Consider the following 12285-nt stretch of genomic DNA (forward strand, 5'->3'; position numbering starts at 1 on the left):
AAAAAGCAGTATCAGTCAGTAAAAAAACCAAATTAAAAAGGTTGGAATTTTGGAATTTTAAAGGTCTGATTTCTCTCCAACGTTGTTGCTTACTTCTAGATTGTAACATGGAAAGATGCATTCAGTTTTACTTAAAAATAAGCAGATGTAGACTAACAGAAGAAAAAATCTCCCACGTTAAGGAAAACAGCAGCAAGTATAGAACAGGACATCAGAAACCTTCACTTTCGAAAAATGTTTTGAAATATTCCACAAAACTTGAACAGCTTTTCATACGTCCTAGATAAATGTGGAAGTGTATGAAGCCTTTCGTATGAAGTATCTCAGAAAGTCATATGTGTTCTAAATCAAGTTTCAGTTTGAAAAAAAAAGTCCTAAACATAAAAATATCTCGTTGCCTTCAAATTTTTATTTTGTACTCCTCAGAGCTGACATTTCATATTTCTCCTCTAGAACCTATAACCTCCAGTATCTACATTTAAGATCTGTTACTCTTCTGTTAGCAAAAAATAATGTTCATACATCTCCAAAAATCAAGCACAGTGAACCTAAAACCTGTCCTTTGTTCCTTAAGGAGTCAGGCAGACATGCATTTTAAGCAGCAACAAGATTTTCACAACTGAGCTGTAATACTTATTATAAGCAAATACAAAAAAAGCTGATCAGATAATGCTAGAGGATGGGTAAGTCATGAAAGAAGATATTAAGGTACCTCAAAGAACTACTGTTAAACTTGGATTTCTCGTTTACTTCCTACCCATTCTTCATGATGCAGTATGACTTACTGCTTATCACTGAGGTTCCCAGCACAGGAAGGACACTGATCTGTTAGAGCAGGTCGAGAGGAAAGCACCAAGATAATTAGACGGATGGAGCACCTCTCCTACAGGGAAAGATTGAGAGAATTGGGTTTGTTCAGCCTGGAGAAGAGAAGGCTTTGGGGTGACCTAATTGCATCCTTCCAGTACCTAAAGGAAGCCTCCAAGGAAGATGGAGAGAGACTATTTACAAGAGCATGTAGTGACAGGACAAGGGGGAATGGTTTCCAATTGAGAGTAGATTTAGATTAGATATTAGGAAAAAATTCTTTACTGTGAGGGTGGTGAGGCATTGGAACAGGTTGCCCAGAGGAACTGCAGATCCCCCATCCCTGGAAGTGTTCAAGGCAGGTTGGATGGGGCTCTCAGCAACTTGGTCTAGTGGAAGGTGCCCCTGCCCATGGCATGGAACTAGACTATCTTTAAGGTCCCTTCCAACCCAGGCCATTCCATGACTGGATAAACAGCTGGCACTCAATTTCAACTCTCATCCTCAGCAGTCTTATGAAGGAAACAGTACTTTACCTTCATGATTATGAATTTAGGAAGTGCTATATTCTTTTTCCACTGGCTGTCTATTACACCAAAAAGGTTTGGGTCTGTGCCTGAGGCTCCCATGTACTATTACAAGAAGTCATCAATAGCAAATCAATTCCAACTACTTTCCAGTTGATGGCATTGACCATTTAAAGATCTGTTAGACTCATTAGCTGTAGGTAGGTTATGACAAGAAATTCCACACCTGAACTTGAGGTCTCTAATACAAAGACCTTCAAGGTTTATAAAGAGATACATGATGAGAAAAGCCCTCAAATTTCAGGATTTGCATCACTGAAAGCAAAGGAGAACTGGAATTCTGGACAAACTCAACTTCCTAACACAGTGTCAGTTTAGCACTGCCAAACATCAACTTAAGTCTGAACTATGACAAATACTCAGTTTGTGACTTGCCTTTTGGTCCAAAAGATGCTGAGTTCTGTCTTGCTTGAGAGAACGAAGTAATAACCAGAAAAGTAGAATTCTGTCAGAACTCTTTATCTTTTTTGTACAATTTGTTTGCATTTTTGTAACATATCACCAAAAAAAAAAATCTAAATCCCAAACCAAACTCTGGAAATAATAACAATATTTTAGACAGAGTGATGAGCTAAATACACAGATTCTAGAAGTAAAAGGGAACACACAGCATGACCAGTCAGTCATTAAGACCATTAATTAAGACCTATTAATGTTTAGTTTCAGTTCATACAATATAATCTTCTGGTAAACTGAAATCATGTTAAATGCTAAAACCTACATTTTGTAAAACAAATTAAAGACTGTAGAGATCTAGTTTTCTCCCCTACAGACTTTCTAACAAAACAAACCACAACCCCAAACCATTGGGTTTTTGTGACAAAAATCATTTTACATCTATCTTCTAGGCACTTCTCAACCATCTTTCTTCATATTTATGCAGGCAATACAAAACTTAACTTCAGCATTTCCTGTCAACATTAAAACCTAAAATCCTGACAAGCACATGACAAAGTCTTATATTTGAAGATGCTATGTATTTAAATTTTCATGATATCACACTTTCCAAATGTTACAAGCATACAAATCAAACGAATGTTCTTACTCTTGCCAAAGAGCTTTCTAGAAAAAAAAACACCTACAAGATTTCCAGTTTTTATTGACTTATCTCTCCTTTCCTACACATTTCTGAACTTCACATTCTTTTGACCCCTGAAATGGAAACCTAGAAAAAAATGCTGAAGAGATTTTCATGAAATTCTTCAATGTTTCCCACGTAATATCTGTAAGTTGTAGAGACTGATAATGAACTACCATTCCCCTCTCAACAACTTCTTCAGGATGTCTCTGCGCTCTAAATAGACACGTAATCTATACTAAAAGTTCTTCTGAAATACATGCTTCTGTTATTACCTAAACATTTCAGGTCTTATTGTTATTATAACAGTAGAAAGAAAAGACTTCTCTATATTTTACCTTAATTATGCTTGTTCTTAAAAAAAGGTGAAAATTGTAAGACTTAAATTTCATTTTCCCCCCCATACGTCACATTCAAGACACCTATCATTTTAAAAAGGTATAATTATTACATTATTCAAAAAAATTTGGCAAATCTTCTGAATTTTAGTCATTTCCATCATTGTTCTTCTTAAGACATTTTTTTTAAGTCTTTGTGTTTCGGGTAAATGGTGAATAACAAGATGATACTTCGGCATAATTCAGAATTCCATGCCAATACATAATCTTCTTAGTTTCAGCAAATTTAATGAAGTAAAGCAAGGTAAACAGTTGTAATATTTCCTAGATCACGTATCACACAAGACTTGTGTACAGACCAGAATCTTCCCTCCAGTTTTTCAGGTTCACACATATAGACAGGTAAGTAGTGTCAGACAGAGATACAACAATAATCCTGCAATATCTAATAACAAGAGTACTGAATGCTGTGCTGCATCAAAAGGAGTGTAGCCAGCAAGCCCAAGGAGATGATTCTCCCCCTCTATTCTGCTCTTGTGAGACCCCACCTGGAATACAGCAAACAGGTCTGGCGTCCCCAACGTAAGAAGCACACAGAACTGTTGGAGCAAGTCCAGAGAAGGGTCATGAAGCTGGTAAGAGGACTGGAGGATCTCCCCTACAAAGACAGGCTGAGAAAGTTGGGGCTGTTCAGTCTGGGGAAGAGAAGGTTGCATGGAGACCTCTTAGCAACCTTCCAGTATCTGAAGGGGGCCTACAGGGAAGCAGGAGAGGGACTCTTCATCAGGAACTGTAGTGATAGGACAAGAAGAAAGAGGTATAAATTGAAAGAGGGAAAAATTAGGTTAGATTAGGAAGAAATTCTTTATTGTGAGGTGGTTAGACACTGGAACAGCTTGCCCAAGGAGGCTGTGGATGTTCACCCCCTATCCTGAGAGTGTTCGAACCCAGATGACACACTGTACAAAGATATCAGAGACTACAAACCATATTAGCTTCTACTCCACCTGCAAGATGTTTCCTCAACAGAGAGCTGCAGATATATTACCTTCAAAAATACATGGAAAAAAATTCCCTTCCCAAAGGTGAGATTCAAAGAATAAATGTGGCAGATACCAAACAATTTCATTAAATGCACTACTGCAAGACACCCTTTTACAATGATGAGAAGGATTATAAGAGAAACTAAAGGGAAGGGACAAAATTAGTTATCAGTAACAAGGCAAAGAAAACTGTTCTTTGTCAAATGACTTGCAAATTAAGATTTCTTGTAGACTGTGGTCTGACTACCTTGAAATTATGTGGTTGCAAGCAATTAATTGTTTTCATTTTACAGTATTTCAACAGGGAAGAATGAAATACTAGGAACAGAGTCTACAAATTCATAGTAAAACTTTCACTTTGCATCAGAATTTACACTGTTTGGACCCAAAAACCCATTGTAAACTTACTTTTGTATTACATTCTGTAAGCTGAGCATCATACCCAATTCACTCTTCATCTTCTCTCTGTTGACACGGCACTCAGCCAAATAGCGGAGAGCCTAAAAAAAGAGGATCACAGCAGATCAGTAATACCTCCAGTACATTATAAGTCATTTCTACTAGTGCATAACTGCAAAACATTCACAATGGCAGTTCTAGTAAGAAGAGAAAAAATTTTATCTACTGTGAACATTAAAAAATTATTTTATTCTTATAAATACATAGAAAGCATAGAATATCTAATCTAAGAGAAAAGGCTGAGGGACTGGGTTTGCTTATACTGGCTGAGAGTCTAAGGGACAATCTAACAGCTATCTACAGCTACACAAGAAGCCTTTATGAAGATGATCAAGCCCAGCTTTCCTCTACAGCAGCAGACAATGCAACAAGGGGGAGCAGCCACAAACTGTAGCTTGAGAAGTTTAAATCAGATATTACAAAAACCCTCTGAAGGCACTACAACACTGGAACACATGACCTAGTGGAACTGCAGAATCAACGAGACAAAGCTACAACTGACCTGACTGAGTGCTGGTGACCAGTCCCGATTCAAGCAGGAAGTTGAAGTCAATGACTTCCAGAAGTCCCTTCCAACAAACATTTTTGTGACCTGAGACCTAAAGTAATTTTTATACATGATGCTTCTAATATAATTTCCATCAATTCTATCGGTTTCCCCAGTACTAGAAAACTCAGCACCACCAAGTTTCTACTGTCCACAGAAAGAGGGCTACCACATGTGTAGGTTTTTGAAGATTAACTGCAATATTCATCAAAGCATGAATAATCCATCACTCCGGGAACAGAATGCAAACAGCAGCAAGCTGCTTATCTTACCGTTACCTAAACTGGGTATTTACACTTGTTTGTTGCCCAAAATTTTGTTTATTTGACTTTGAAGGTAGATTCTTTGCACAGTTTCACATTGCTAACCCCGGCTGGCACCTGTATATCTGTATGATCCTCCTAACATAACACTCCCTTCCAGTTACAGTGTCAGTCCTTCTTTGCATGAGACATCTCTCTATAGTTTGTGTTGAAAAAGTTTTCTTAGAAGGAACTTCCAAAGGTGTTTTATTGATGCAGGTACAAGAACTGCACTTGTAAAATCCTGCAACACACAAATACAATGATTTATAAAAAGGGTTTTGTGACAGGTTTAGAAGTGCACCAATTCTTTAAATATAGTCATATAACAGCTATGCTGCTCAGTAACTGCTTTAAAAATAACATGCTCCTTAATCCCTTCAGAAATAGAGAACTAATCACTTGAGGTGTTTTTTTTATCAAGTCATCTTCAGCAGATATTAGGTAAAATTCACAAGACTATTTTATTGCCTTTTGAGAAACTCTGGCTGCTGTCTGGCATGATAAAAACTTTAGAAGTGATTTTTGTTATTTCTGATACTGATGTGGATCAGTATCAATAGTTGCAGTCTATAAATGTTGTATATGCATTATTATCTTACTTTTCAACTATGGGAAAATACCTAAATAATAGCTCTGAACTAACTTGCATGCTATGAAATGTATCCTTACTGGTGGAATAAGTTTCTCATGTTTTAGTCTATGGCAATGTAGTAAGGGTACAATCTAGTTGGACAAAGAAAAACCTATTCCCTTAACAGCTGATTTTTTGAGTCAAAAACACAGGCAGTCTCTTTTCCATCTGTTACAAACTCTTACCTCACAAATGTAACTTCCATTAAAACAACACCAAATACAAAGTGGTGACACCAACTTAAGTGACCCAACTTTTCAACGTAAGGAAGTTCCTATTCCCCCTGCCCCCCATGGGAGATACAAAGGTCTGAACCTTCCAAGAAGTGAGATCATTTATACTCATTAAATCCAGTATACTGAAAGCACAGAGAAGGTTACTGTTATGAACTTTGGCTCAATCTTTGTTCAGCTAAACACATACCTATGTTACCTTTAAGGTTCACAAGTAAGTTCATCATAGTCAACAGGAATATCTCCATATTTCAACACAGAACATACTGTTCCCAATTTTAATAACAAAAGGCATCTTTGATGGTTTTAAGTGAAATTTTAAGGTAGTTTCTTAGAGTCCTATTTTTTAACATTTTAGTCCAAATTTAAGAGGAAAAGAAAGCAGTATTGCCCAGGTTACTTCTGATCTTTTTAAATTAAATCATTAAAAACTCTTAGCATTTGAAGTGTATCATAAAGCATTCCTGAAATCAAGATAAGAGAAAACTACAGAAAATATATATCACTTCTTGATCAGACAGAAGAAAAGACTGAGTTGTAACTGCACAGGGGGAGGAAAACACCTTCCATGAAAGGTTCTATAACATATCAAAAAAGTTAAATAGGCAATTATTATGATTCATAGAGACTATTATAATTTCACAGTTAGAGAAATCCCAGAACAGCATAATAAGAAATTGAAAATCAGTGCTGTATATCCTTTTATAAGATATAAACTTGATGAAAGATCATTACATTTAATGATTCCCATCCAAATGGAAGCACCTTTTGACTAATGGGATGACTAGAAAAACAAAACCAAAAGACTTTTCAGAATAGAAAAATACAAAACATGAAATCTAAAAAGTTATCAGTGAAGATATTAAAAGCTACAGAACCTAAGCAGTTCAAGAACTCATGAACACAAGGAGTCTGGGTAGCAGACCAAAGCATGTTTTCACAGTAAACTGATCCACTTCTCATTGCAGCCAGGGTCCCGGGATCTAGCATGGTCTCCTCTAAATCCCAATTTTTAATACACTCTAAGCATACATTATTCCTAAATGGAACAACCCATCTGTCTCCCATTCTCACCCAACGAGATGCCCTTACAACACAACCTGAGTACTGTCTGGGGCTGTGGAACCACACTGCAAACTGCATCAGTCCTCATCACTCTGACAAAGCCAGTCTTTTTTGTGTAGAGTTAGTTTTTGTAACATGAGCACAGACTGATTTCTGAATCTCGTGCAGGCTGTGAGAATACACGGCCCAATGGAACAAAGGAAGGAAAAAGACATCCAAACAAGATTTTCTTTTAAGAACAGAACCTAAGGAAACCACACCGGAAAGAAAACCAACGCAACATATTCCCAAGTACAGTAAACTCAAAGTTCTCTTACTGAAGAACGTTATAATCTGACAAGTGCTACAACAAGGTTAATATAAAAAACACTTAGCAGGATATAGGTTTTCTGAACTATGGGACCTTATTCCCAAAACCCGGAAGAATATCAGAGTCACTAAGGTAATTCCAAGAAGTCTACTAATATATACTATGACAGCAACCTAAAAGAAGAATAAAAAATCATGGTACAGAGATGTCTCAGTGACATAAAGAATAATGTTTACTTGCATGTAAAAGTCAGAGCTCTTTGTTCTTTCACATTATTTACAATTCAATAAGGACATAAAAATGGGGAAAAAAAAGAGCACCACATAAATTTCAGTAACTTAAAATCTTAAAAGCCTAATTCAATTCTTCAAATAACTCAGTTTTGACTTTCGTTTGTCTCACTTCTAAGCAATAAATGCACTTTAAATTAGTATTCAGATTCAGGATAAGAAACTGAGACTTCAGTGTTCATGACTTAGAATGAGAAGAAACAGATGAAAGTTGGAACAAGTTTTATTAGATGTCGATAGATTTTGGGTTGGCTGGTTCTTTGGGTTTTGAGAGGGTTTTGTTTGGTTTTAATAACATGAGGGTGGTCAAATGATATAACAGGGTGCCAGAGAGGTTACTAAATCTCCATCCATCAAGGTGTTCAAAACCAAACAGGCACAGCCTTGAGCTGTGATTTTAGTGCACTTAATTTGGGCATGGGATTGTACTACATAACCTCTGGAGGTTGTTTCTAACTTAAATTACCCCATGATATGGGGTTTTTTTGTTTTTTACACCATGAATGTCAAATCACTGTGTGTATTTACCAAGCTCCATGACTACATCTTTAGAAAGAGATTTAAGGGTCCTTACCTCCCTCCACACAAAAAGTGAAATAGCTGTATTAGGGAAAAAATGCAAAGTGAATTAACATATTGAAAAAGTCAACCCTGGAATAACGTGTCATTGCTAAAAATTTTCTGAAATACATGTTTTTTTTAAAAAACCACATATAACGAATATCAACATAAAACCAGGTGGGTTTTTTTTCCTCGTTTAACCAAACTGTTAAAACAGTTTTGTTTATAAACTGTTTGTTTAAACAACTTGTTTAACGAAGTTTGAAAATGCCCTACCAACACACAAATTTATCCCCAGAGTACTTACCAGTAAAGCTGAATGAACAACTGGAGGGTTCGGATGGTCCAAAAACAGAATAAGACCTGGCAGGCATCCTTGATCCTGAACAATGGCCCGTCTGTTCAAGGGATCAGCTGCTAGATCTCGGAGCTGGTTAACTACAGAGAGTGCATCAGGCTCCTCACTCATAGCGGAATTCATTTTTAATGCACCATGCATACAAAATACACCTGCTGGTAAAAAAAAAAAACAACTGTATTACCGCTACCACAATACTTACCCTCAACTAAAACACAGATAAGAAAAAGAGCAAAGGTATTGATTAGTTCTAAGCAAAAAAAGTATATAAGAAACAAGGACTAGAATTCACAAAACACGGATGGAATTGATCTTGACTGGATCTTGAAACTTGTAAACTAGAAATCTAAACTTCCTATGCAAAGAACAGGTATATTTGGTTAATAAGATTTTTATTTGTTTCTTATATGTTATTTCAGACCTGTCAGCCTCTATGAGAGCACATTTGTATTTTTTACACTATTGACAAATGTTTCCAGGAAAGCCATCACTTTTTCACAAGGCACCCTAGAAATCTGCAAACATACTTCTGTGTAAACACATGTAAATTCAGAATACGTATTTTCAGAGTAGCTTTGGCAATCCACAAGTTTTACACTAAAATCAAACAGAAAAGTCAGCAAAATACTAACATTTCATCAAGAACAGTGAACGTAAAACGTTACTCTGCACTTACATATATATATATAAAATAACTACTGTAAGGCCATACTCAAAGGCAAAAAGGGTTTTAGAGGCTGGGTTTGGGGTGGTTTTTTCCCTTTTCACTGTCAATACAAGAAGAGCAAGCAGGTCACGCCTTGATGCAGCTGAAGTCCAGGCCACCAGCTCAATTTCAAAGGAGACACGTGTTAGCTTGAGAGTATTGGATTTCACAGTTGTTTAATAATAACTACTTAACAAGCAACAAAAGCATAAGCTTACTCAGAGAAAATACTGTATCTTGGTGCAAAAAACTAGTTTGTTTCCTCAGATTGATTATGTGTCTCTGAAACTACTAAACACTAACTGTGGTTCTGGTTGTTCCAAACTACCAGCTCATCCAAGTAACTTATTTTAAGGCATAAAAGTGCAAGTAAATAAATATGTCTTGGTAATTTGTTAAATATCTCGTTTTCCCCGAATAAAAATGAAACAAATTAAATTTGTAACATCATTTTAACATCTCTTAGCATCATTTGTCAACCAACTACTACTGTACAAACATTATATATAGTGTTTTCTCACCAAAGGTTGGCCTTTCAGCAACACAAATGAATCACACTCATCAAAAAAAAAAACGAGCCATAAACATGTGTTTGGATTATGATAATTTCTGACATTTTCACATAGAAAAAATACTGTTAATCTCCAAGTCACTGCTTCTTCCTTCAGGAAAGACAGTGCTAAAGTGCAAAGTACATGCCAATGATTAGTCTCCAGGGTATTTTTCTTGACTATCACAAGTCCAAGAGAGATTAACTGGGAGATACAGCAGCACAATCAAAAAAAAAAGTTTGTATTTCCAAAGAAAACAATTCTAAATTAAAAAAACCAAACAAAACCATCAACAAAACAAAAACAAAGCAACTCTCTTTAATGTTATTACTTTACATTGTTTTGAATTTATTCAAAACTTAAAAATCAAGTCAGTTGGGGAGATGATGCCAACCAAAGTCTCTGAGTTCAAATTCTGCATCCCAAGCACCAGATCATCCCCACAACTCCTTCTATCCTGATTATCTTTTACCTTTTGTTTTCTAATCTTCTAAGAAAAAAAAAACACTAAGAAACCAAATTTTACCCCCTCCTATCCCATTAGGCCACACTCATCTGAAGGGAACCTACAAGACAGCTGGAGATGAACTTTTTACAAGAGCATACAGTGATATGACAAGAAGGAATGACTTCAAACTGAAAGAGAGTAGGTTTAGATCAGGTATGGGAAAGAAATCCTTTGCTGTGAGGATGGTGAGGCACTGAAACAGGTTGCCTAGAGAAGTTGTGGATGCCCAATCCCTATAAGTGTTCAAGGCCAGGTTGGATGGAGCTCTGAGTCTAGTGGAAGGTGTCCCTGCTCACGGCAGAGGGGTTGAAACCAGAGGACCTTTAAGGTCCCTTCCAATCCAAACCGTTCTGTGGTTTTATGTTCTCCCAGACCCTTCTCCATCCCCCCTCAGCCACAACTGCGGGGATATCTTAAGTTCTCACTATGACCTGCAACAACGAATTTTATGAAAACTCGCCTCCTCCACCCCCGCCGGCGTTTTTTTATTAAAAACATTAAGCTGTTTTACAAGTTTTAAGAAGTTACTTAGAATTCAGGAGCCTGGCAGAGCAGTGAGCCAGGTGCTGGCTCATCTCCCCTCCTCGTAGCTCTGAGATCAAACCCCAGCACAAGCACCGCAGCTCTCTCTCTCTCTGCTGCTCTGTGCCCCCGTCGGAGCGGCCCCAGGGAGGCACCTCCGCAGCCCGCACCCGCTGCCAGCGCCCCCTGAGCGCCCGAGCCCACGGCCCGGCGGCGAACAGGCTCCGCAGCTCAGCTCCTGGGCCCCGCGCCCGGTGGAGGCTCAGCCCCGCGGCCCCCGGGCACCGCCAGCTCCGGGAGCGCAGAGGGAGCCTCGGCTGGACCCGCTGCGCCCCCGCGGCCCTTATGCGGCGCGGCCTGTTCCTCTCCCCGGCAGGGCCCTACCGTCGCAGAAGCAGTCCTCGGGCGGCAGAACAGCTCAGCCCCGCGCCCCCATGTCCCGCGGAGCGGCGCGGCCTGCGGAGAGCGGCGGTGAAGCCCGGGAAGAGCAGCGGAATCAGCAACGGGAAGAGCGGCGGGACCAGGCTCACCGCACCGCCCGCCGGGCCCGCTCTGACCCGGCACCGCGCAACACCGCGCGGTGCGATTGGCCCAGAACCGGTAGCGGTTCTCCCCCAATCTCTGCGCGCTTTGCTCCTGGCGGGGCGCGATGCACGACGGGACTTGTAGTCCGGAAGTAGCAGTCCTGACCACCCCATCCGACCGGCAGTAAGGGAGCGGCGGCCCCGCAGCTCCGTTTGGGTTTTTTTTTTCCACAGGCAGTCACCTCCAGAAGCTGATTTTACTGCTCAAGTAAAGCGTAGCGTGTACTGTAAAACAATATAGTATGAACCACACACGATGCTGCATGGGAGACGCAGTGCCGACTCCCCGCTTGGAAATCCGAAGCGGGTAGTCCCTACTCTATGAGACCCCGACAATTAAATTTGTTTTAAAATAGAATCAAGGAATCGTTATGGCTGGAAAAACCCTCTAACAGCATCGGGTCCAACATCTGGATCCTTTATTGAAGGTTTCGGTCCCCGTGCCCTCCAAGTTTCAAAGGTTTTCCATTTCCGTATTCCTCCACTCGTCAGCTTTGCACCTTATTTTGAAATGGTTGAGCAAAGCTCTCAGTAAAGTTTGTAAAGCTGGAAACACCCCCAAAGTAATCCTTAATTCAATTCAGCACGAGGAAACACCCCGAGCTCCCCTCTGCCCCGCAACCCACCCAGAGCCCTCCGACTCCCAGCGGTCCTGGCGGTGCTTCCCACCGGGGTTTACTGGAACACAGCCGACACCACCCACGGAGCTCTGGGCGATGCTGCAGCCCACACCCGTCAGGCAGTGCCCTCGGCCCCCGCTGGGGAGCCGGGAACAGCCCTCAAACACGCACCGCAGCGCCGG

General features: G+C 39.6%; 1 protein-coding gene across 3 annotated transcripts in view; it reads right to left on the minus strand.

Annotated features, from left to right (window-relative positions):
• Positions 1-11478, minus strand: part of ARMC1 (armadillo repeat containing 1) — a 35067-nt gene extending 23589 nt beyond the window's left edge. The window contains exons 1-3 of one of the 3 annotated variants that reach the window (XM_027638673.1): positions 11284-11478; positions 8562-8764; positions 4262-4353 (exon numbers count right to left, since the gene is read on the minus strand). In XM_027638673.1, the coding sequence (XP_027494474.1) occupies positions 4262-4353; positions 8562-8753 (284 nt within the window). In that variant the 5' untranslated portion in view covers positions 8754-8764; positions 11284-11478. Of the gene's footprint in view, positions 1-4261; positions 4354-8561; positions 8768-11283 lie in introns of all 3 variants that reach the window. The other 2 variants (XM_027638674.1, XM_027638675.1) reach the window with 2 other exon arrangements.
• Between the last annotated feature and the right edge of the window lie 807 nt (positions 11479-12285).

This window comes from Corapipo altera, unplaced genomic scaffold (genome assembly GCF_003945725.1).
Source record: "Corapipo altera isolate COAL_440 unplaced genomic scaffold, ASM394572v1 49, whole genome shotgun sequence".
Taxonomy (NCBI): domain Eukaryota; kingdom Metazoa; phylum Chordata; class Aves; order Passeriformes; family Pipridae; genus Corapipo; species Corapipo altera.